The sequence below is a fragment of the Melanotaenia boesemani genome, chromosome 4 (genome assembly GCF_017639745.1).
Source record: "Melanotaenia boesemani isolate fMelBoe1 chromosome 4, fMelBoe1.pri, whole genome shotgun sequence".
NCBI lineage: Eukaryota > Metazoa > Chordata > Actinopteri > Atheriniformes > Melanotaeniidae > Melanotaenia > Melanotaenia boesemani.
In genome coordinates, this window is record NC_055685.1 from 16947268 (window position 1) to 16974392 (window position 27125).

General features: G+C 40.3%; 1 protein-coding gene across 6 annotated transcripts in view; it reads right to left on the reverse strand.

The window, feature by feature from the left end:
- Positions 1-27125, reverse strand: part of bnc2 (basonuclin 2) — a 162832-nt gene that overhangs the window by 30683 nt on the left and 105024 nt on the right. For 5 of the 6 annotated variants that reach the window (XM_041983166.1, XM_041983167.1, XM_041983165.1 and 2 more), the window contains 2 exons: positions 11731-11833; positions 10015-10250 (listed from right to left, as the gene is read on the reverse strand). In XM_041983166.1, the coding sequence (XP_041839100.1) occupies positions 10015-10250; positions 11731-11833 (339 nt within the window). Of the gene's footprint in view, positions 1-10014; positions 10251-10330; positions 10390-11730; positions 11834-27125 lie in introns of those variants that run through there. The other variant, XM_041983169.1, reaches the window with a different exon arrangement.

The window sequence follows — 27125 nt, forward strand, 5'->3', positions numbered from 1 at the left end:
GGGAATCTGGGAAATTGGTGGAATCTGGAGATACCTTTCTTGGGGGATACTGGGAGTACAGCTCACAGTACTAAGGAGACTTGATCTAGGACTGATCCCTGGAATTTTAGCACTGTAATTAGGTTTGTCAGCTTGGCAAAGTAAGAAAACGCTTTGTACTGTGTCACCTCAATAGGCTGGATTTTTGTCAGGAATCAAGGAGCAGTGAGCACACTCCATACTCAAGTAGGCCTCGCTGCTTGACAAAGGTGTGATTGAATGCTTAACGTGAAGCAATGGCTCTGACAAAGTCTTTGTCAGATTGTCAGAGCCCTTTGGCACAGTGTTCAGAGACTTGCTGCGGTTTTATTCACAGGGCCTGCACACTGTGATGACTGGTGGCAAAGATCTTGACAGGAAGTCAGGAGGAGGTTAACACCTCACACCAACATTGTCTCCCATTTAATACCTTAACACTGGCAAACAGAAGTTGTACAGAAAACTCCAAGTTGTCATTAAAGGAGCTTTGCAGTGCAACTGGCACGACATAAACACGATCAAACACACATACACATGGTCACGCGACTGTGGTCTCCCAGTAATAGCTTTGTACCTCTTGGGGCCTTGTGCTGAGTGTTCCTGCTCTTATCTTTGTTTATGTAGAGGGCAGATCATCATGTACAACTGTGTGTATGTGAGTGCATGTGTGCAAACTTTTGCAACAAGGTTGTTTAAAGTGCACATGTACGTAAGAATGTAAGTTATGTGTGTGTGTCTGTGTGTGTGTGTACCAGGGAAATGATAAGGCACTGCCTGGCACCAAAGCAACAGCTGGCACTGAGCCTTAGATCCTAAAGATGAGAGAGAGTAATACTTGGTTCTTTGTGAGTGTTTTTGCATGCACACAAACACAGACACTGGAGACAACACAGAGGAGAGTACATCACAAATGCTTACAGATGCATATGCATACATTTAAATTGTGTGTGTTTTGTAAGCAAGCATGTGTTTGTGCTCATTGAGGTCAGTCACCTGTACTAGACTATTGATCCTCCAGCCTTCAGAAGACCCCTGTGCTGTCTTTGTTGATTATAGCCTTTACTTTCCAACACAAACACATTCAAGATAAAGATGTAGGAGGCTATAACTTAGACCTACCCCTTCTAAAACAAAATCCAGGGCTAGAAAAAGAAGAAATGCCATTGGCAGGCTGAGCAGTGAGTGCTGGGAACTGACGCATCATCGGGTATTAAACCATCATTTCTGGTGACCCTGTATCATATCCTGTCTACGCCTGCAGCACACAACCCACAGAGAGCAATGTGCCAGTGACAGCACAGCTCGCTTGGTGGTCCTAGCACTCAGCCACTTACCCATTTAATAAGACAGACTTTAAAAGGATGGAGCCAAGTATATGCATGATGTTGGTAGAGATGTGTATTTTTTTCCTCACTTTTACAAGAGTCGTTTTGTAGGTAGCCCAGGGGCTGGCATTCACCAAGGCTGCCTGTGTGTGTGTCTCTCCCTGTTAGGTATCCATTTATTATCCATTTATTTCTACTATTAGTCCTCTTGATTCCCTTTCCCTCTCTCACTCACTCTCACTCCCCTTCACTTTAGTGAAATTCAAATAAACAATCAGGATAGCACCATGCTGAGGAGCTTTGTAATGGGCTCCTAATTAGCCACTCCAAACACAGAGAGCGGCTGCTTCACGCCTCGTTTTCTGCACTCATCTGCGTAAAACTGGAGACATTGATTCTGTTTGCTTGCTGCTTGATGCACTGATTTTACATCGGCATGGAAAAGAATAAAAACAAATAAACAAAAAATAAATGTTTTTAAGTTTACATTAGCTAATACAAATCACTATTTAAAACAGGCTGATCTATGTTGGAATTTCACTTTGATTTTCTTGGGTCTTTCAGAGGGAAGTGCGCAGCTTTGCTTTTGCACTGAAGCCTCACTCTTCTTCTCCTCCTCCTACTTGGCTCCTCAACCCCTCTTCCCACCTCGCCTCTCTTGTCTCAGGTGAAGTGAAGCCAAACCAATTGGTAGGGGAGAGGTAGTGTCTTTCTTTAGACCAGAATGAGGATCTGTGGAGGACGGGGATAGTCATCACCTTCTCCTCACACCTCTATGACAGGTCATCCTGCTTAATAAAGGCACTCAAGCACAACACGTCAGAGCGGGAAAGAGCATAACGAGAGAGGATAGAGAGAAAAACAGGAGAGGCATAAGGCATGAAGCTTTACAACAAGCTAGTGAGCTGGTAAGGTGCTGACCTATCTAAAAATTGGCAAAAATCTCCAGTTTGAAATAAGTAGTTGAAACTCAGAGAGCTCCATTATATTTCAACAACCATCCCACGTTATTTTGTATGCTGTGGTGCACCTCCACCGGTGTCTCAGCATTGGTGTTAGTTCATGATGGGGTCAGTTTACCTTTAAACCACTACTACACAACATGGAGGTACAGCACAGTACAGGCTGTGTGTCTTTTTTGCCAGTGATACAGCGGCATCACTTAGAAACTCAGTAAGTTAAACACAGCTGGAGGACCGTCTATGATAAATGACACAGTGAGAGACATGGTTCATAGCACAGCCACAGTCGTCACCAGTGCATGGCTCATCAACATAAGTGTGTGTGTGAGGTCCTTCAGTGTGTGTCACACACCTCTCCCTCCACCAGTCTGCCTTGCTCATTACCTCCACAAGCTGCTCCCTGCTACGTTATGAGCGAGAGTTTCTACAGCTCTTACCTCAGGACACACTTCAGTGTCTAAATGTTTCCATTTGTGGGGGGAAGTGACACACATTTACTCACACTACAGGGCGCCAAACCATAACTAACCATGTTGCATATGTGCGTCAGTGAAATGAAAGTAATTAAATTATTACTGTGTGTATAGGTTCGTGTTTCAACTACTAAATTATTTATTTGTGATAATTCATGTGATAACTAATATTTTGAGACACTTTTTGTACTGTGATGTTTTGCACTGTGAAGGGTCTGCATCTTATTTGTACTCCTTTAATGAGTGATGAATGTGAAACCTTAACTCATTTTTCTGTCTACTAGGACTGATCCCAGAGTATGCCATTAGTCCCAAATCACTGCTTACACTACACTAGTCATTTCAACAGCATTCCTAAACAGTTCACTGTCACAATCAATGCAGGACTAGAATCTCTGCAGATCAATACAGTGCCATGCTGCTGGACAAACCAGTGCTACACAAGATCAACACCTTCCCACACTGTCATTAGTGTTGCTGACCTTGAAGTAAAATTCAATTTCCCTCTACAACAACAACCCAACCTCGGCCCCTGAAAAGCTACTTCAGAATTCAGAAGCCATTTCCTCCACCCAGAACCAGCAAGACAGGATATTATAACTTATGAAAAGGATATGTGGAGCAAGGGATGCTGACAGAAAAAGAGAGATTCTGCTTGAGGAGGTAATTATAACACAGGCCTCTCTAAAAAGTAAAGAGGACAGCCTGGTTGAGGTAAACAGAAATTCCTGATAACACACTGGCAGATTCCCTGTTTGAATCAGGATGTAGGGATGACTATGGGAGTTTTCTTGGAGGCTGGACCTGCACCAGGAAAGGACCACCATAATTATGGCATGGCAGTGGAGCTTAGAGATACCAAAAATAAAAAAAAAATAAAATAAAAAAAGGTGGCTCTATTTTTTTATTTGGAAACATTGTCAAATAGACAGCAGTAGTTACTTTTCTCAGATAGAGACTAAAAAGAGATTGTGTGTGTTTTGGGGTGTGGTGGGGCCATGGGAAGAGATGCGGCCAGGGAATCAAACTAGCATCTCAGATAAAGCTGCTGGATTGGCTAGCAGGCTTTGAAGTCAGCCTTTTCATGGGGCTTTGTGAGGGAAATGGGTAAGAAGGTGGCGCTCATATACTCTGTGTGTGTAGCTTAGTGGAGATAACCCCTACTGGGATTCCATGGGAGCTCCCAGACCTGACCATGTATGTTAAGCATATCATTTTCACTTTTAGTGTTTACACTGCACAGCATGTGAACTCACCAATCAGATTTTACTATAAAACCCTGAAACATGCATGAGCTCAAACACGTCTGGCACTCCCAAATGTTTTTGCATCGAATGTGATTTTCATATTTGACAATATAGCAAGTGGAGGTGAAACAGCTTTAAAATTTACATGTAGCCAGTTAAACAAATGGATAACAAGGACTTTAAAATGCCTCTTGAGAAGTACTAAAATATAGAATTCATCATATTAGGCCACACTATAGGCCCGCTCTGCATGAAATACTATTCAAATAAAGATTGTTTCCAGGATACCCATCATTTCAAGAAGGAGAACTGTATCTGTGATTTTACTGTGTACCTTAGACTGCATGCATGTGTTTGGACTTCTGTGCATGTGCATGTAAATTTTTGCCAGAGCTAGAAAAATTGACCAGTTGAACCAGTTATTTATTTATTTATTTATTTGTTTGTTTGTTTGTTTCTTTTTTGGCAAGATGGAATTCAACACATGTGGGCTGATAAAGAACACACATAAGAGGGCATGATCCGCAGGTAGAGCTAATGTTATTATAAAGCTCTGATAATCATATGGTAAAGTGTATTTAAATACCTCTATACTGCAGAATAGATAGAAATTTTAGACTAAATATATGTATTTTAAAGGTGACACTCAGTAACTCTCAAAAAGTGTTTTCCACATAAACTAATAGAAAAATGCAGCGCAAACAGATGCATAGCCTCTGAAAGCTATTTTATAGTCACTCTTCACATGATCACAAGCACATGTCTTAAAACTACCAAAAACCAAACTGAAAAACTGGTTTTCATATAATTATTTCATCCTTTTTTATTTTTCTCTCAGTTTTGAACTTGTGCAGCAGCTTGTGAGGCCTTGTTGAAACTATGGTAAAATTCAGACTACCTTCCAAATCCAATATAAGAGGAATTATTTCCCAAATTCCTGCATACAATGTAACCTGCTCATAACCTTGCTTCTCCAGCTTGAATTCATTTGAGGCTTGGGTAGAGGATTCAGGAGCGAGGGTCTGAGGATTTGGCATGGGCAGGACTTGTGTAAGCTAGGCTCTCTGCAAGTTGTGAGACAAGCGACAGTAAAGGAGGTTACAGTTTCTAAAAACATGATTTTTATTTTGTTTATTTTGATGCACAGGATGTTGGTTTCAACACTGCCATGACAGAAGTTTTTAATATAAAATTGGTTATGTTATCAAATGGTGGGGTTTACTGTCTTACTGATAATGCTGTTCTACCTTTCTCTGACTGATCCTCTTATCTCAAATCACATCCTTTTATCTCTAGCTTACTAAGAGGTGAGCAGTAGAGAATAAGGAGGAAGACACTTTTAAAAGCAGTGGGGAGGACAACAGTGCATGTGTGTGTGTGTGTGTGGATGTGTACATGGGTGTGTGTGTGAGCGTGTGCATGCAGAAGGGTTGAGATTCACCTTGATTCAGTACACCGGCTGTCTTTGAAGTGTTTGGAGCCCAGCACAGAGCCAACCGTAAGCCTTCCAGCAAAAATCGAGCCTGACCTCCCCACCAAATCATAACCATATGAACATAAGAATTTTCACCTTAGGAGAATGCTCTCTCCCCCGTCCATCTCCCAGGGTGAGGCATTAAGTAGTGATAACAGAAAACAGGTTTTGAGACAGAAGAGGTGATGGAGGGTGGGGGGAGGATGGGAGGACAGGAGAAGAAAAGGGGTTACAAGTGTGGCCTATGGAGGAGATTGTAGAGGGGGATTGGGTCCAAAAATGTTGTTGCACAGAGTCAGACTACCTAAAATGGAAGTTTCTCAGGCGAGGATCAAGAGATATGGTGACCTTCACAGTTGACAGAGTAAAAGACAGAAACGGAGAGGGGGAGTGCAGCAAAGGAATAAGAACAGAAAAAGGATGACAAAAATTTTAACACATGATTCTGACTAAATAAATACTTTCTAACAACTGTGGAGACACCGAGTGGTACCTTGACTTGAGACCCACCTGCAACTGGAAATGGTTTCCTGTCTTACACAAACACTGTTGCACCATAATCCATGTAATTGCATCCCATGTTCCACATGTGTAAGTACACATGTACAACATTAAAGTTACAATTAAAAAAAGAAAAGAAAAAAAATTAGGGAAAGAGCACAGCACCCCTGCAGCTATCCAAAAGAAAAAAAACATGTCACATTCACTGGAGAGGCACTATACTTACAGAGTAAATAACTGAGAAAAAAGTAAATGTTTTACTCTAATATTAATTTAAAACACACTCCCATGAACAACCGTCTGCCACTGAATCAAAGCCCCACATCTAAAAGCTGTTGGGGTAGAAGAAAGTGATTTTGTGGCTGTGTGTGTGCCTGATAGTTTAAATAAGCATTCCTGCGACTGTGTGTGCAATTAGGGCTAAAGGCTGTTTGTCTGTGTACAGTATGTGCGTGTGTGGTTGCATGGCAATGGTGGGGGTTGTTAGCGGTCCCATCTGGGCCTCCTGGAAGCTGCGTGGAGTCAGAAAAACCACATCTCATAAAAGCGGAGGCAGCCCAATGTTCTACAAGGACAGAGCATTACTGAGAATGTCGCTCAGGAAAACCCTGGGCTTTGGCCCACATGTTGGCTTTCCACTCATGCTCTTTCTACTTTTTCTCTGGGAGGGATAAGAAAGAAGAAGACAAAATAGACAGTATAGAGAGTGGGAGACAGAGAAGCCCGTACTGATAGCAATTCCATCTGTCGGTATTGAGCAGAGGAGGGAGTAGTGACAAGCTATGGGATTGGGCAGCGTGAGGGGGGCATCTGGTCCACATTGGCCGTGGGTCTGTCTGGAAACAACCATGGCAGAGGAGCAAGGGAGGGAGAAAATGATGAAGGGCTTAAGAGTGAAGAAGGTAAAAGTTCTGCCAGAGTGAAGGGCAAGGAATCCTGGCAATGAATAAATGTGTCTGTGCTGTTCACATGCAGTATTATCTTGAGCTTGAAGTCAGAGGGATATGAGAGAAAAGATGCAGTGTAAATTGTGAAAATAATTAAAAAAAAAAAACTATATGCAGACATAACGTTCTGTTATCACTGCTGGTGGAAACCTCTTAGCTCAATTTTTTAATGATTCGAGAGATATTTTAAAGTTAAAATTACAAGCTGTCAGCAGAAAATTGCTACTTCCTGCTACTCATGGTTTATAGTTTTATCTGTTTGTGTGCAGTGTTAATGGGTATGTCATGTATCCTTGTCCTGTTTAAGAATCTCATCCTCTTTTTATCGTTTGCAAATTTAAATTAAAAAGCCATATTATAAAGTCCATGATTTTGTTCTGTAGTCTGATCTAACCTTTGTTTATTTATAACAACACATGCTGCTGTAGTAATGGCAACAGGAGTGTAAGCAGAATGGTGCTGAGGCAGAATGGATGCTTCTGATATGAATGACCAACACATGAGTGATTGTTCCTGGCTATTCTTATACATCAGTGTATGCTGGATGTAAGGTATGTAGGTGTTTGGCTAACTCACTGTACGTACTGATCAGTCCAGATGAGTGTTGGTGAAGCTGTGTAATCCTGACCTGCACAGTGCAAGTTTCTCCACTTGAGAGGATGTAACGCAACATCCATAGGGAAAAGCACAGAGTCACGCCTCCTCACAGCTTTGTAAAACAAAACATAAACATACTTAAACACAAAAACATTATGTTTAAGTATGTGAGTGGTGTGATTTAAACCTGATGGAGATAGGTGATTATATTGAGTCACAACGGTAAAGTCTGACTCCACTGGCCTGCAAGTTAGGTTGAACTAGCCCAGGTTAAACTGGCCCACTCAAAATAGTGCCGTGACGACAGTGAATACGTGTCAGTCAGACAAACTACATACAGAAATGTGCATGTAATTGTGGCCTTTTGTCCTCTGTTTAATGGAATATGTGTGGTCAGACATCAGAGGAGGGATCCTTTTCCTTGTGTATAATTGATATTGATATTGATATTGATATGATAGCAAAACACGAAGCACCTCAAAATTTCTCTCTGTACAATATTTTCAATCTTTTTGGGACATAGTGTCACATATTGCAGTGAAAATGAAAAAGGTAGAGAGAGAGAGAAAAAAAGAGGAGGACATTGTACATACTAGAACCTTCACCAAAAAAGAGAGAGAAAAAACTAGAATATATAGCAACATGAGACTTAATTAAAGCATTTAGTACAGAAATCGTGAACATATCTGCTAGATAATTGTGGTAATGTATAGTATGTCTTATTATAGAAATTTGCATCTTTATTTCTGTGGCCTTAACACTTTTGTTCAAAGTCTAAGTCAGCATCTGCACGAGTATGAAAGCCCAGCTACTAGGATTACGGTAATTTATCATCAAATAATGTCCTTTGACATCTGTATTAAAAAGACAACTTATTATCTATCATATACAATGCTGTTCTCCTCATTTTATCTCTCATTTAGAGCAGCGTAGTGGTGAGGAACACACCCCTAACATAAAGCATTGCCCAGAGGCTTCGGAAAGATGATTGAATTTCATAGCTACTTACAGGCTAATAGGGCCGTACAATGAGTGCTTACTGTCCTTAAGTGACTGGCTGCCTCTCTGTGGCCGCAGCCCCTTTGAAGCCCTTTTGAGGAGATCTAGAGGATTTAGGCAGTAGCGTGACATGAGGCTGAGCAGTTGAGCAACGGTGCTCCCACCAGCTGACTATTAGAACCAGCTGATAAAAACACAGGGGCTACAACTATGGGAACCAGAGTTGTTTAAAGGTTGCTCAATACAGGACTTTCTCACACTGCAGATTTGAAGCATTCAGTTAGGTTTCTCAGGGACAATAAAACATATTTTTAAGTTGAAACAGCTGGTAATTGATAGATAATTATTGAGCGACAATTTTAAAACTGATTGATCACTGTTGATGTTCAAGCAAAAACAGGTAAGTACTGGGTCCTTGAGTGTGGCATTTTTCTTTATCAGTGTTTTATCTTAATGATAACGGCAGGTTTTTTGATATTTGAATAATTCAATGAAATTCTTTTAACAATTAAATTTAAAATTGTACAAAAATATTAATTAACTTAAATATTAAATATTATATTATATTATATTATATTATATTATATTATATTATATTATATTATATTATATTATATTTTTTTCATAGCAAACTGACATTTCTTTAATTTATGGTTAAGCTGCATCTTGAAAGAGAATAGATTTTAAGAATTTAAGATTTAATATCAAACTCACATTTACTGTTTAGACTGGCCTCTACTCCCCATGCTGTTCCACTTACACTCCTGGAAAACTAAACCATATATGCCTACAGATAAGCACATGTGCACACTCACACATACACACACACACACACAGAGCTAACCACATGCACATGTTCACTCACTGTTAACTAATTCATTCAGGAACACTTTGGTTTGGGTTTCAACACCAAAACCTCTGTACCTTTGATTGAGAAATGTGTCTGACTGCAATTATATGGGAGGGACTTGCAGAGGGAGGGAAGGATGGATAGGGAGAGGAAATGCACTACAGTGGTTTTATAGTTTGCTGGCGTGACATTTTTTTTCCTCTTTCATTTTTTTTTTTCTTTTCTTTCCTTTTTCCAGCAGAGGGGCACACCGTAGTGTTGACAGGGCAGGAAAAGGGGGGCAAAGTAAAGTAGAAGTAACAGTGGGAAAATTCTGAGGAAAATGGATGAGCAATGGGACTGAAAAGGCCTAGATTGTCACTGCTTTTCTTTTGATTGATGCCTGTGAAAATAGCTGCAATGTAAGAGAAATCTGTAGATACTCTCTGTGAAAAAGGGATGGTAGTGATCTCAAGTATGGACAAAATCCCAGCTTTCAAAGATGAAATTGTTGGCAAATTTAAAAGCACTTGCAGGGATGGATTTTTGTGGGGAGGAGAACGTTTTCAGCACTTATATTTGGTCTAAGTATTTATTTTAAACCTATAGGATGCTTTACATGCTTTTATTGCCATCACATACCTGCAGTATGTAGCCTCTAACATAGTCTCGGAGGGTCCAGCCCAGCCCATGGAGGATGTGCAGCACTTCTTCCTGCTTGAGCACAGAGAAGAGCCGGTCGAGAAGAATCTTGAGCCTGACGGGAACAGCCTGGGTGCCATACAACATCAGGCTGCTGATGTCAAACACCACATTGGACTGAACGATCTCCACCTGGGTTGGGTGGTAGAGGTGCTGGGTGCTGAGTTTGTCCAGAGCTGCATGAATGACCAGGTAGCAAAAGTTAACACAGAAACACACAAAGAGGCGAAGTAAGTGACTATCAGGTTTCTCTCACATTTCAAATCTTCTCCTGTAGGCTCCTACACAGTCAGCACTAGCTGATTATAACACATCTATTGGACAAAGGCAATGGCATTAATGTTATTATCTGCCATTCTTTCCATTTAATCTAATCACTTCCTCTTTTAGCTTTATGCTGCCCTTGCATCTTGGGTTTTATTTGCCTCTTCTGTTTCCATCTTCACCTTGATTATCTTGTGACTGGACACAGTCTACCCCGGATCTTATTTACCCATGCACACATGCTTAAATGGCTTAAGAAGGGCTTATGTAGTCAGGGCTATGGGTCATAGAAATTGAAGGGAGACGGCGACAAGGCCAAATGGATACATATCACAAAGTACCTTCACAAACAATATACTGTAACATTTAGTTGATGATAATACTCATATAACAAGGCGTGTTTAGCACCAGCATCTGAACAGAAACATTAAAAATGTTTTAATTAAGCAGACAGAGGAGCCCATTGCTAGAGCCTCCAGTCAAACTACAGTACTTGGGTAAGGGTCCTTATATATGTTAGCCACAAGGCAAAAACAGAACATAAAGCTTATTTGTGACCTCAGTCAACTCTCTTCTCTCTCTCTAGATGTCTGGGCGACACCTGTTTGACTCTTCTTCTCTATCTCAGTCCCTCTTTATTCCCTTACCATCTCTCCCTCCCTCTCCCTCCCTGTCTGGGTGACACCTGGTTGGGTCTCTCTCTGATCCTGGGACGGCTTTCTCCTGCTGACGAGGTCTTTGCCTGACAATGCAGTGAGGCCAGACACGAACGTAATAAAATATGAAGAACTACTTGTCAGAGTCCCTGCCAACGCCGACATAAAATGAAAAGTGGGGGAGAGGAGAGATGTGTGGCTGACAGTTCAGAGGGAGAGATTAAAAAATAGTCAATGGGGTCCTGTGCGATCCGCTGAAGAGCCCATAGCCTGCTCTTGTGCGGACGCAAGCCAAACAGGTGTTTTCTTTTATCTTTCCCCCCTCCTCTTTCTCTTTGTACTTTTTTGCCTCCTCTCTCTTTTTCTGTATACCCACGTGAAAACTCATAAGGTGTGGTCTGTCGCTCTCCTTTTTTTCTCTTCCTTTTAAAGATGCAAAAACAAGACTTTGAAAGAAACAGAAAAATAGAGAGGCAAACAAGAGCTGCAAAGTTGCCTCCAAGGTGGAAAACTTAATGACATTTACAACATGAGATTTTGTTTTCTGCATAATTGAAAAATGGCATAGAACTTTTATGGTTTGCAAGAACTGAGAGCTGACTTTATGCTTCTGGCATCTATGAAAACATGTATGAATATATAGGTAAGGACCTTCATTTAATTCACAGCAACAACAGACAATTTCACTTAACATGCATTTTCTAGATCCATCTATCTTAACTATTAGTTTCCTTACCATGAGCTACCCAGCCATGTTTACACTGGTCACATGTTCGTAGGTGAATCTTCCCAGGCTGGAAACACTCACACGTGCAGTTTACCAATGTGCAGCGAATGGCCTGTAAAAGAAGAAGAAAGCTACATCAATTACAGCTGCAGTACAAACGAGGGAAGATAAACCAGGATTGACATTGAGCAGCTTTCAGTAAATAGTGACAGATGCAAATATAAAGCACAAGGACAGCACACAAACAATTGCAGAAAAGCAGATCCCTAAAGCTCAAATAACTTTAAAAGATGACAGAAAATGACCCATTTCTCTTTGACTGGCAGGTGAAACAATGTGAATCTACTCCTCCAATTATTGTAACTTTGCTGACTTCATGTGAACCAACACTGGACTTCCCTTCATGAACACACAAGTGTAACTTGTTTTGACTGAGGCTCCATTACTCAACACTGGAGCTGTACTTTGTCTGACCCCGGAAAGCTTTTAGTAGTGAGAGGTTAAGTGTCCAGACATGACGAGGGCAACTCAGTGCAGCACAATACAATGCCTACTGACGCTTACTCCTTCATAATCAAATCTTAAGATATAGTTGAGAGAGTTCACATGATTGTGTGAAATGTTACTAATTGTAAAACCATAAAAAAGGACGTACAGTACAGAGAAGCATGTGGTTATACACAAAAATTTGCACAAATGAATATAGCTTTATCCAAACATGTTCAGCAGCTGCAAGCTATAAATTTTACACTGATATGGAGAAACAAGAAGATGCGGTAAAACGAGAGGAAAGAGAAGGGAAAGACAAAAAGAAATTAGAAATATGAATCTTAATAAGTGCTGGCAGTGCTTCTTTTATCAGATATTTTTTTACACAAGATAAATTGATGAATAAAGAAACACTATTCATCCTCCCCTTTCCTGCCTAAACCTGAGCTGCAGCAGTTGTAGAAGTTGTGCAGGGACATTTTAAAGAAAGGATCCAAACTTTTGCTTTTTATTAAAAATATATTTTTCTATTATAAAAACGTACATTACAATATTGGCTGTTTTGCGCAAAGAAATAAATAGCAATTTTTTTTTACAACTGGAAGACTTTATATGGGCACTTACAGCACTATGGGGACCAGCCGAACAAATGACTCATTCAGGGATTTTTTTTTCTTTAGGATGTACAGAAAAAAATCTGTGAAGCATGTTTTTTTTTTTTGTTTTTTTGTCACTGATACCTGCAACAAGTTCATTTTAACAGGAAAAACTAAATCACTAGTTTTGAGAAAACCTGTCAAATAATCAAATGACAAGGCATTTTCTGCTGGGGTTTATGTGAGATAAGACAAGGAAGCCAATGACAAAGTGACTGCGTACTTTTACACCAAAGCCTTACTTATCAGCTCATAAAACTTTATAAATTTATAGTCTGCATTGAATTTACTATCTCATCTTGTCTCGCTGTTTTTCTTACAAGGTAATAGTGTGACAATTATGTGACACAGACAAAGGGTCGTAGGTTGGAGTCCATGTCTGCATCAACAGCCTGTATTTCACAATGTCACACACAATCAGCACTTCTAGAGAGATCGGCAGGACAGATCAGCCTTTACATCACACAACTAAAGTCAGTGAAGAGCAGTGAAAGAAGAAAAGTTCTGTTAATTGCTGTATGCACAAACCCAAGTGCTCAGTCTGGTGTTTAACAGGATAAAATTTACCTAGTCTGTGGACTAGATTAATATTCTGCAATTCAACTTCTAAAACATATAATCTACTAATGGACCATAAAATCAGAATTCCCCCTCCTCGCCCCCATGGTTTTGTAAACCAGATTAGTTCCTAGAGGTGTCAAAGTGAACATGGGCTTATCCAAGATTAAAAATAAAATTACACCACTTCTAACAGTGTCACCTCACAGTTTGACACTTTATGAGACAGGAGACAGAGATTATTTGACTTTACACCATTTTTAAGCTTCTTCAGGTGCGGGCACGGCAATCCTCACAGTGTGTGAGGATTACATGGCATGTGTCAACTGAAGCGTATGCATGGAACGTTATGCACTGAGCTGAAGCACTAATCCAGAGCAAGACGCTATAAATGAGTTCAGTGTTCCTTCCTTCAAGGACACAGACTAAGAAGGTATGGTTGTTTCAGAATGCACATAGGAGATAGCTGGGGTCAAATTTGTCAAATGTTCAGATAAAAGCGAGAGTGAGAGTCTGCTGTTCTGCAGCAAATTCAGCAGAAACTACCCAGAATTCTTCATTTATCTTTTTTTTTAACCTCCAATTACATCCAGCTTTAGCTAAAATATGCACTATGCACTGGCCTTATTCAGATGCCTTTGCAACAACTATTTAATTTCTTATGAAAATGTTTTGTTGTATTTTTTTTCCTTTCATTGGCAAAATAATTTATAGCACATTCTTCTATCATTGAGTTTTTTTTAATCTGTTTTTTTCAATTTAAATGAAAAACAACTAATTCGAATACCAGAAAGATCCTGTTTTGTTGCTCCTGTAAAATAAAACATCTCTATCATGTTCAGAGTCAAAATAACTTGATTGAGATTTTGATGAGTAATAATTCAAAAACACCTGAATTTGCCTGGACCAAACTTCTCAAATGTAGATGGATCCTATGAGCAGATATTTAACAATTGAGGGCTTATTTTGCAGCTTTGTGAAATTATGTTCATGATCTGCTAACACTTTAATAGACCAAAGGCAGATGTTTTAACAATTAAAAATAATTTAGTTATTGCCCTAATCATGTTCCACACCATCGTCTCTCACACTCTATTTTTATCTGTCAGTCAGCCTGAATTCTTTTCTGTGATGTTTGAGTTCATTTAAACAACGTCACACACAGGTCTTTTCTAATTGCTTCTCGGAAAATGGAAACAAAAAAATGGAAATATCAAATGCACCTCTACTGTTAACGAGCAGAGGCCTGACAGCTGACAAGATAGTTAAGGGGCGTCTAATACGGCAATTAGAGCGTGCCACTGTCTGCAGGGCTGCTGCTGTGACAAGACGCCCTCTAATCACTTATTACAGTGGCTAGCAGCACCTCTCATATCAGGCCCATTAAGCAGACAACGGCATTAAGAAGCTTTAAAGGAGCAGCAACCTCCCCCCAACCCCCCACCAAAAAAAAAAAGGAAAGCTGCTGACGGGTGAAAAGGGAAGGGAGGGGACGGATTGAGCTTGTTAGTTTTTGGTATTAACTTGTGCATTGTTCTACATTCGTTTCAGTACATGTGTAGCAGTAGAAATGTTTGTGATATGACAGCATCAAACTATGAGATAAAAGATAACAGACTGAGGGCATGCAGGTGATGAATGTGCTAAAGATGTCTATCGGGGACATCTTTGTTTTCTGTTTGTGTGGTTTGTCAGAAGAAACCAGATAAAGAAAACCTTTAAGACTTATCTTGATTTTTACATAATCAAAAAGTATGGATTTGGGTTGGCCCTGATTTCACCTATGTCTGGCCTGGGCTGGGTCAGGGACAAACTTGGGCCCAGATCCCAACTCTACACTCACACATATTTGTCACAGCAGGCTGGGGGAGGAGGTTGTGTTATCTGAGGCCTGGCCAGATACTGAACATTAGTCACTGTTCTAACGTCTCGCCAGGGTTTCCTCTTTGGCTTGCAACTAAAAAGGATGATGTTGACTAAAAGGACAGAGAACTGTGTGTGCATGTGTGTGACTTTGTAAATCACTAGAAAACGTAAAGGCCTCGTGAAGAGCTGAAGTGAGGAAAAATCACACAATACGTAGCAATTAGACCCAGACAAAAGTCAACACTCTCACACAGCTGCTGTGTTAACGCTATGGTCAACAACCTAACCAAGCTGCACTCAGAAAGCATCATTTTCAGCCCTTCTCTGGCTCAAGTGTGTGTGTCTCACTGCTGCGTTTTGTTTAGCTAGAGGCTTGATGTTTCATGGATGTTTTGCTTGGCTCAGAGTCCCTGTCCCAGCCCAATTGTATAAACACTGACGGTCAGCAATGGCCAGGATCAGACTGGGGAGGACTCTCAATTAAAAGACTGTTAGAGGGACAGATGGACTGAAAAACTGCAGGATGAAGGAAAAAGCAGAAAAAGATAATGTCTTCAGTGGACTTTTGTTGTTAAGCCCAAGATCATTTTAAAGAGGCAGACAGAGAGAAAAACATGCTGCATATCTCAAGATCAATGCACATTCATGAAAGTCCATCCAATCCTAAAGCAAACAGAACTGTAGAGGTCAACACATATATTACTTAGACCTGTACAAATCCCATGAAGCAGTCCAGGTTCTCCTAAACTAATATCCTGTACAACAATATTACTGCCCTGTCATTTTCAAGGTTGACATTGTAACTATATGCCACCAAAAACAGCACTGAAATTCTGGCTGCCTTTTCTTGATCCTCTCTGGACGGTACACAATAAAGCCAACCCAGGCAGCTGCTGGATGCTGTGTGGGTATTGTTCCTCCTACTTTAATTGAAACCTTTACCATGTTCAACACACAGCCACAGACCGCATTTCTTGTTTGGTGAGTTAAGCAAAGCCGAGATTTAAATGAAAACCCTGTGTGTGCATGTTCATCTGTGTGTATGTGTGCGAGCTTTTGCAGCATCAGCTTCGGATTTAAATTTGTCTCTGCTTAGGGTCACTGTAAAACACTGGAAGCATCTTGTCCTCTCTTCCACCCACAAGATATTATCTCATCCATGAGTTAGCTGCTGAAATGTTGTCAATTTCCTGCCAGAAATGTGCAGCCAATGTGTGGAAGAAAAAGAGGCACAGCAGCTTTGCGTGTCATAAAACAGGCCCTGACTCCATCAGATAGACCAAGCCTTCACAATGTCCATATTGGAAACAGGTGACAAATAAAACATGCCAAATAAAAAAAAAAAGTCTTTGTAGTCAGACACAGTATGGCACAAAATGCAGGAGAATAAAAACCTCATCCCAAGGCTAATCTTTGCTTGTTGCATTTCAGTTTTTGGATTTGACTTAAAACACAGCTTTCTTGCTGTTCAAAGTGATTGTTGTTTACAAACTAAACAATGATTCATCACTTCTGCAATGGCTTTAGTTGTGAACATTGTTAAATAATACATGGGGAAACTATAGTGGAAAGAACAGACACTAATTTTTATGCTGAAATCCCACAGGGTAAGGCCCAACCTCCTTGTCAGTTCTTGTTTTGAGCCCAGAGGCTGACAGTCAGAGAGCCAGAGGTCCCTGTCCTTTGTGCAGCTGTGCGTCTGGGCTTTGACACTGGGCAGAGCGACCAGCGCTATGCTAATGGGAACCAAATGGGGCGTGAGCCCCCAGTGGATTACAGAAGGAGAAGAGAAGCATGTGTTTTCATGTGTTCATGTGAAGACCTGGGACATCAGTCTTCTTCTTTTTTCTCCTTTCTTTAAGTCAAACAAATGGGAGTGGCAACATCTGCTGTCTGCATGAATTCTTAATTGTCTTTGTTACAGATTTGTAAAGTTATTGTCAATAAGTAGAAGCATCACACTATATATTGTATATATATGAAAAAAGAAAATCAAAAAAATTCCAAACATATTTGGATTAAAAATAGTCAATTTTAAAGCTGTTGTTTGAGATACTGTAAACTATTTAGCATGAAGCTAATTTCAAATTATGAAATTTGAAGATGATGTGAGTAATGTAGATACACATTTAACAAAAAGCAGTGAATAGTGAAGTGCATTTGAACTTCATTGTTCTCTGAGCATATTGTGTCTGTGAAAATCTGAAACAGGTTTCAGATGTTTGGCAGTGATTTTCAGTCTAGCTGCACTTTGCTTTCACCTGCTTTCACTAAAAAAATGTCCAGCTGTTGGAGCAACAGAGAAAAAATCTGATTTGGTGAAGCTTTTAAACACCTAGTCAGGCAAAGTTTTGCCATGTTCTGAAAAATAGTGACTAATTGACGTGCCTGGTTGCTTTTGTAGTCTTCGGCTGCTTGCTATGTCATCTGTCCTTTCAAATCCTTTCCTAAACCTCTTGTGAATTCATTGGTGCAAAGTGTGGTGCCTACCAATAATTTACAACACATTTGTCATTAATTAAAGTAATTATTTTAGACTTTAAATGTTTATAACTGGCTAGTCTAGACAACGAAAATGTGAATGACGGCATCTGTCATCTTTTGTCATCCTATCTAAGGTCCACTTTGACCAAATCTCTGGATTCTTTCACATGCACATACACAACACCCATGTGGGATTACCTCAGAATCAAGCACGCATTCAGCGGTGTAAAACTTGTTCTTCCAACATTCCTACTTTGTGGACTGACACAGTCACAGAAAGTAAATCTCTGCATGCTGAGCACCACCCCAACATTTTTAAACCATATCAATGATGAAACTCTGCGTCTGGCTGACTTGCATGATAAATAGCTCTGCATGCACTTCTGGACAGTCATGCTTGTTTATGAAGTGGACGGATAAAGGACCCAGCTGGCTTTGATATTGTGAAACTGGGAGGGAGAGCACAATATAACAACACTGGAGCAGAAACACCACCCTGTGATCATGCTATCATATGCCATGCTCTCAGACAGTGCTACCGATACAGGTGGAGAGATGTACCCGTTGCTAACACTGTACAACTCTGTGAGTTCAAATAGATATGTATCAAGGGAGCAGCAGTTTCTCCCATCTTTTAGGTAGACAGCAGGTGCATACAGAGCCCCCCCAGTCCAAACCCCTGGCCCCTCTCAGCTCTCCTCAAAGCATTTCCCCAGCTAGAGATCAAACCATCTGCCAGTGACAGACCTCTGGGTCCACAGACACAAGAGTAGGTTCAAAGATGGATGCAAGTGGAGGCAGGGGTGGATGGAGAGAGAACTGGTGGTAAGTTTTGGTGAGAAGACAGGGTTGTGGGATAGCAACGGTGCAGAGGGAGGAAGAGGTCTAGAGAGGTCTGAGCAAGCTGGTGTTTTAGAAAGGTGGGGAGTTGTTGTAGCAAAGCAGGGGAAGGCAGAGGAAAGCTAATGAGTAGAGGAAGGTTGAGAAAATGTCATGCAAAAAATGCTAAAACCGCTAAATTACTCAAAGAAAAGAGCATTTTGATGCCAGGTTTCTATACACAGCTTATGTAATAAATTAAATCACCATAATGTGATTCAGAGCTAGAAATATTATTTTTTTCTATTGGAGCCAGTATGGGCATTATTATCAGCACATTATTTCTTATACTGGAACAATCTCTATAAACATATAGCAGATTCAACTACAAATGCCAAAGTTATGGGATGGAGGCTTTTTTTTTTTTTTTAATTATTATTACTTTTTAATAACCACATCTGAGGAATTCTTCTTTAAACATATCTTTAAACATATCTTAAATTAACTTTTTTGTAGATTATAATATATATATATATCTATATATATGTATATTAATTGTGCCTTTACTCTGAATGAAATGTGATTAATCAGCCATCCAAACTGGCTTCTGAGTGTTATTCAAGCTGTAAAAAGAAAAGAAAAAGAAAAAGTCTGATATTTCTTAGAAGTGTTTCTTCTGATTCAGACACACAACTCCTTATCAGAGGCCATTGTGTGGGGAGGAAATTGGAAGGCAAATAAAAAGGCCATTGTCGTCAGTATTTACTAGTTCTACTCTGACCTTCAGCCTGTTTAGGGAGTGACCAGCTGCAGATAAGGACAGCACCGTGTCAGACTTGACACCTGCAATTCCTGGCCCACTTATTGCCCTCCCAGAATGCAAATATCCCAGTGACGAACCACAACACAATGCTCAGTCTCCGTCTGAAGACTTACTGGAAGGACAGGATCACACAGTGTGACAAGGCACATGTTCGGCTGAGGAAGAAAAATAAAAGAGTGGAAAAAAAACAAGAGAATGCATAGAAGCAAGTGGAGAAAAAAAACACTTTCAGGTGTAGAGAGCTTGGTTGGTGAAAACAAACATCATCATCAAACAAACAAGGATGACAATCATCATCTGCTCTGTATTAACATTAACATACCAACAAACAGAAGGTATTAGTCAGAGCCCAGACATATTGCTGGCTCATCTCTGCAAAGGGACATCTCCAGCCATCACCATTGACAGCACCATGATGACAGGAGGCCAGTACTGCAGAGACTCCCCCAAATTCGCATTTAGTCATCACACTAGTCGACAGGGTGGACTCCACTACTACCTCTTGAACTATGTGCACCCACACACTCTCCCACATATGCTCTCATGCAAAGTTTTGTACACAAACACACACATGCATCCATGCAGTGAATTCCCCAAATCAAACTTACTTCCAGCCAGAGAAATCTTGGAAGAGCTCCTAGATTTAATCTTGCCAATAGCTCTTTATTTTCTTTGACCATTTTTAATATAAAAAAGCATGCACTAATTGTGTGTAAGCAATCTCCAAATTATGTATATGTTTTTTCAACTAAACTGAACACCACTGCAGACAGATTGGCTAGTTTTCAAGACACACGACTAGGCAATAATATTTGTTTCTTTCCTCAGAGTTTTGCTCAAACAGCATGTCAGCAGCGGTGGTTTACTTGTAAACACCTGGGCTTGCACAGCCAGCAGCTGTGGATAACAAAACTTTGTGCTGGACTAGAGATAATTGCACTATTCTGGTTAACTGAAAGGACATAAAATATCATTAACACACCAGAGTGAATTGCAAAAAGCAATATCAACTGTAGCTTTTTTACAGATTTTCTTTTTTTTTTTTTTTTTTTACCTCAGCCAGCATAGTGAGAAGAATGCTCCTGATTCAGTTTTGTAGATTCCGTATTAGATGCAAAACTCAACAAAAAAGCTGAAACTTCCATTAGTATTGCAGTCTTGAATGACACAGAGAAATGGGGCATGGGACAGAGCTATAGACAGAAAGGGGAGGGAGCTATGTTCCTGCAATGACAACTGTGTCACTCCCAAAGCCACACAGTAAGAGAAGGAAGTGAGGAGATTCTGTGAGAAACCGAATGTGTTTATGCAAACACATCTGTGTGCACAAGTGTCTGTGTGTGTGTGTGTTTGGTGGGGAGAGAGAGACAGCGGGACCAAAAGAAAGTCCATCAGGGTGCTTTAATCTTTATCGGTCTTACAAAGTTCACAGATAGAGGGGCTGTAGTGGAGACTAGACATCATTTCAGAGTCATAGGTCATCATGAAGATGCAGAGCAGCTCAAACAGGTGAATGGAAACAAAAAGAAAAAGAGAAAGAAAGTAAAAGACAGAAACTCATAATTGCATAAAGGAGAGCAGTGCCAAGTATTCGTGATTGCCATTCTACGATCGACCTGGCCAAATTGGAAATTCCCTCCCAGGACCCTTTTAAGTCCGCTTCATTTGGCTAAAGCCAGATTCCTTATTTCTGCAATTAAAAAGCTATTGACTAATTCAGCATATGCTAGCTAGCGTGTCTTCCAGCCCTTGAGTGCTGGTGTGCCATTGAGTCATTAACTTTGACAAATTGTGACAGACTTTTTTATTGCCACCCAATCATGAGAAACAAGTCTGCGACAGAGAAGTTAATGAGTGGCATATTTCTCTTCCTCTTCGCTCCCTCTTCCTCTCACTCTTCTCCAGCCCTTCCACTTAGATTCCTGCACCCACATAACCCTCCTCATCCCTCCATATTTATAATTTTACCACATCCTAACAATAACACGGCCGGTACTCAGCACAAAACACGCAGCCTAATGAATCTCATGCTTTTACCGCGGTGAAATGGCCAGTAAGTATTACCAGCTGCGACACTCTCCTTCACTCTCCCCTTTTGGCAGTGGCATTGAGCTTGGGAGTGCAGGGGTGATTGCGGGGAGGTTGAAGAGGGGCGGAGGGAGGCCATGCAGACACATCTGAGTGCAGCTGGACCGGGGAGCGAGGGGGGTGAGGAAGAGGAGGAGGAGAAAGACCACAAGTCTCCGTGTTTCCAGCTGCCTTTCTCAGGGGCTCAGTTTTCTCTCCCTCCTCTTGGTTTTTTCGCAAGGCCTTTCTGGTCCCAGCTTACTTGAAAAATCACAAACACACATAGACATAGACATAGACATCATACACATACACGTATGCACGCACGCCCACCCTGATCCACCTCCCCTCCATCCCTCACATTCGGCCATCTTTGTTTGGACAGGGCTCAGGAGTTCCAGAAAAGCTCTCTCAGATGTGCTGAAGTAAGGGAAAAACAAAACAAACTGGCCCTCACACACATACGCTCAAAATTTATGTGAACGCACAAACACCAACAAGTACTTTACGCTCGCACATAATACTGCGAAATTGGAGAAGTTCTCGCACACTCTCAGACTTTCATACATGAACAATTTCACATGTGAGAAGAGCCAAAATACCAGCTTCAACCAGAGAACTAATTTGCACAGAGATGAAAAAAAGGGGGTTACATTTTTCTTCATGTTGGTAGGCAGTCTACCATGGAAGCATGCATTCTTTTGCATGGTGTGTGTTCTGATTGTGTGTGTGTGTGTGTGTGTATGTGTGTGTGTGTGTGTGTGTGTGTGTGTGTGTGTGCTCCAATCCAGGATCACAGCACCAGGGCAGGGCTAAAGCATACCTCAACATGTGTTACCTCTTTGTAATATTGACTTTGTTATAGCTATACGAGTGGGAGAGTGGAGCCAAGAGCCCAGGCCATGCAGTAGTGGGGCCCTCTGAGTTGGCTACAAAACAAACAGCTGAATGAGCATGAAAACAGAAAACACAGCACCCACAAAAGCAATCTATAAAAACACTTAAATAAACTAAAATGTCCCTTGTGCCTGCTCTTGACCTTTGCACCTTTACTCTCTAATTTAAGAACATTGTTTGTCTGATTCTAAGAATCCAGGGTGCTGCTTTTAAAACTGTTTGATTTTGTATGGCTTCCTGTTTGAGAATGTGTCCTGCAAAAACCAAAAACCCTGCATTTGTAAACCCTTAACTTATTGTAGTTCATATTGTTCAAATACCAACTGCTTCTAGGCTCATGCAAACATACAAAAAAATTCCATTAAATAATTAGCAATTATCAGTGCAACATGGTTATCAGTAAAAAATATAATAAAATACATAAAAGATCGGCTTTTTTAGTGGAAAGCAATTGTTAGAAACTGTCCAGCTTTAGATGACACAAACAAGAAAACCCAGAGAAAAGCACATATGCTTTTTATTTGATTGCTTTGCAGAACTAAGAGATTGATTATCATTTTCATGTTCCTACGAGTGTGAATCCCATCTTGTCTCTTTCCCTAGTGATGACTTTGCTTAGACATTTGAATAATGAAAGCGAGTCATTTGAATATTCCCTCTGTATTAAAAAAAAAAAAAAGATGTTTTTACACGATGCAGCAATATTAGCCATGTTAATTGGGCTCTTTGGACTTTCCTAATAGAAAGGCTAAATTAATTACTTATGTCGACAAAATGTCAGACACGCCGATCTAATAACTACAACTGTTTGCAGCAGTGTTGTTTTCAGTGTGTGCATTTTTGCCTTTGTATCCGTGTGATTGTGGAGGAGCTGTGAGCGTCCGGTAGCCCGCGTTAGGGCTAATGAACGAGATGGGAACAAAGTGCTTTGACATCCCCTCCATGTTTCATCTGAGGCTCTTGAGAGCCCTTCTCCAATATTCATCCCCTCTTCTCATACTAATCAGCCACAACAGTGCTAACTGTTGTGCTTGCAAAGTGACTTGTCTTTTGTGTGTCTGTGCTGTAGAAATGCACCTACACACATCTTTTCTATTCTTAAACATGCCAATCTACAGTCCACTCTGTAACTAAACTTCTGTATGTGTTTGTGTATGAAATGTGTGATGTATTCATTAGTGTGTACCCGCCACCACTCACAGCTTTGAAGTTAAACTTTTTTTTTTTTTTTTGTAGCTTTTGGCTGTTTTTCAGTCTTGAAGGAAAATGGTATCAGCGTATTTTCCTCAAGTAGGAATAAACATTAGACTTTGGGAAAGAAGGCGATGGGGAGATGTTAAGAGTATTAGTGAATGTGAGATGATCCAATGATGTGTATGTGTGTGTGTGTGTATGTATGTGTGCATGTATGTGTATGTGTCCGTGTACATGTATTAGTGCAGACACGAGCGAGTGAAAGAGAGGCCTGCTGATGCCATGTTTCAGGCGACCCCTTGAAGTGGAAATGAGCTTCCTCGGTCTTATAACTAGTCCGTTCTCACAAAGTCAGCAAACCCTTCCACCCCTCTGAAGAACTGCAGACATCCCCCCACCCAGCCCTGTGGTCAGCATGCAGGATGAATTTACTGTCAGTGCTCAGAAACAGTTCCAACTTACTGCACCTGCTTTTGTTTCTAATGCACAGAGGACAGCAGGATGAAAGAGGTACAGCTTCCTCAGGTGGCTTTTGTCCCTGCTCATGCAGCTTACAAAGCCAAACAGTCCACTGTGTCTTTTGCTCAAGTGTGTTCATAATTCTTAAATTCAGAATTATTAGCACAGTATACTCAAATCCTTCAATTTGTGCCTAAAATGTGTTTTATGGACAAAAGACATGTTGTGGACCAAATATTTTAATGGACTGCTTTTACTGGACCCATGCTACTGTAACAGGACCATTTTGTAGCAGTATCATCTGGTACTAGAGTACAGTACGACTTCAATGATAAATTGCATCAGTGAAATAAGTGCTTACTGAATCTACAGTTATGATTGTAGCCTGTAATAATATACATCATTCAAATCTAAATAATCATCTCTTAAACAGAACAGTCCCAAGGACACAAGTACAGCTATTGTCTTGAGTGTGGACGATGTCTAACGGTAGCTAAAATGTCACAATCTGAATAAATCAGCGTGTGTGCACCCATGATCAGCTGTCAACTATTCTTCGCTGTATCTTTTCTATGTACATGTTTACATCTAAAATCCCAGCAGCATGGAAAACATCATGTATAATCTCTATTCCCAAAAGAACCAATATGAGCAGCTTTCTGTCTAACCTTAGACCCATAGCGCTGACCTCACACATTACGATATGCTTAGAAAGGCTTGTTCTGGGTCATCTGAGAGTCAGGTCTCAGCTTTTCAAGATCCCTTGCAGAGTGCCTACAGGAAAGGGGTGGGAGTGGATGATGCATTGCTATATATGCTACACAACATCTACAAGTGTCTTGAAAATACTGCTAGCTCAGTGAGGATTCTGTTTTATGACTGTCCCAGCACTTTTAATGCCATTCGGCCACATATTTTAGCCAATAAGTTAATTAATTTTAAACTCCATAACAAAAAAACTATGGCTTGGATTTTGAACTATCTTCTGTCCCGTCCTCAGTATGTCAAACTTGGTAGTAAGCAGTCCGATGCTATTTTAACAAATACAGGAGCTCCACAGGAAACAGTTTTATATCCTTTTATATTCTTTTTTATTCTGTATTTACACAGCTGATCACAGGGTCAGTCAGCCATCTTGTGTGCTGCAAAATTACTTAGATGAAACTGCACTTGTGGGCCTGCTGACCCAAGGTGATGACCGTGCCTGCAAAAGAGAGGAGGAATCTTTTTTTTAAAAAAAAAAAAATTTAAAAAATAAAAGAAAGAAAAAAAAAAAAAAAAAAAAAAAAAAAAGAGAGGAGGAATCACTGGCCAGCTGGTGTGATCCCTCATTAATTATGTTATCAAAGGTGGCTGAATCCTACAAGTACCTTGGTGTTCTTCTGGATGATAAATTAAATTTTAAAAAGAACACAGAAGTTGTTTTATAAACGGCTCAGACAGGGCTCTTCTATCTGAGAAAAATCTGATATTTTAATGTGAGTATTAACGTTCTATATGTGTTTTATCAGGAAATTTTAGCCAGTGATCTTTTCTATGTTGTGCTGGGTGAGCAGTATTTATGTTAATTACAAAAACAAGATCAACATGTTGATTAAAAGAAATGGGGCTGTGATTGGCATCACCCCTGACTCTCTGGACTTCACCCTGGCAAAAAGAACAAGGTCCAAATTGAGAACAATTTTATTCCTTGAAAACCATACTCTACACAATGTTTTAATAGTCTTAAAAGCTCTTTTAGTGAACGTCTTGTCATGCCTCAGTGCTCTACCGAATATTTCAGGTCTTTTGTTCCTACAGCTGTCAGGTTTTTTAATGAACACCTGTAGTTTTTCTACTGAACCATGATTTTTAGTAAATTTATTTCTGTAAGGGTTTTATCATGTTACACTATATAGTTTTTATGTTTTTATTGTGAATGTATGTGATTATCGATGGCATAGAAATTTCCATCCATCCATCCATCCATCCATCCATCCATCCATCCATCCATCCATCCATCCATCCATCCATCCATCCATCCATCCATCCATCCATCCAACCAACATCCCACGTCCCAACCACGAGGACATCTGGTACGACAGGTAAAATGTTAAAAAAAAGATCACCATATTGAAATGGTGTAAAACTGCACCTCATCTGCTTGTTGTTTTTAATGATAATGGATGATAACGATAACATCTTATGTCTTATGTCTTGAGTGTACCTGTGTGTGCACATTTCTCTGTCCTTTTTGTGTTTCTATCATCTCCATTATGCTGCTTGCATCTTGTGTGCTATGCATGCATGCTGCTGTTTGAACCTATGAGCACCTGAGGGTCTTTCCCCAGCCGTCTTCGGAGCAGGGAGCGACAGCTGTGCAGTGATGCCGTAGCGATAGGCATCATCGGCTTGCTAGAGACTAATTGGTCCACAGCGTTCCTCTGAGTGGCCTCGCTAATTAATTACAAAGGCAGTGGAGCTGAAATTTTTAATCAGGACACCAGGTTTTGCAGCAAGGAGGGGGAAAAAAAGACACGTCACCCCATCATTCCATGTAATCCACCTGACAGGGATCTCCCAAGTTGACATATGAAGTGTGTTGTGTGTTAAAGTATTCATGTGATCTGATCAGAGAATTCAAAATGCATTTATTACAGGGAATCATCATTCTAATTGGTGAATTTCAGGAATTATGTTTCCTCTAATAAAGAATGCATGAAGTGTTTGATATGGACTCTTCTGACAAAGAATGCTACAGCTGCTGATCAAATCTAAAAAAAAATAAAGGAAGGAAGTAAGTTATAAGTGCATTAGCAAATGTGACATAACCTGTAGATTCCAGACACCCAGAGATTTTTTTCTTTCACAAAATCCCTTTACAACATAGAAGTAAAATTATATTTTCTTTCGCCTTCTATATTGAGTTAAATTGTTAATCAAACCAACACTTTAAATTGTAACTGAAAAATAAAAGGAATTAGCCCATGATTTTGAATTTCTTCCCAAAAAAGGAAACTGAATGATCCAAGGAAAAACTAGTCTGCACCATGTTGAGGGCACATTTGTGTCCTAAATCTGCACATTAATTTGCAAAGTGGGTGCAGAGTCTG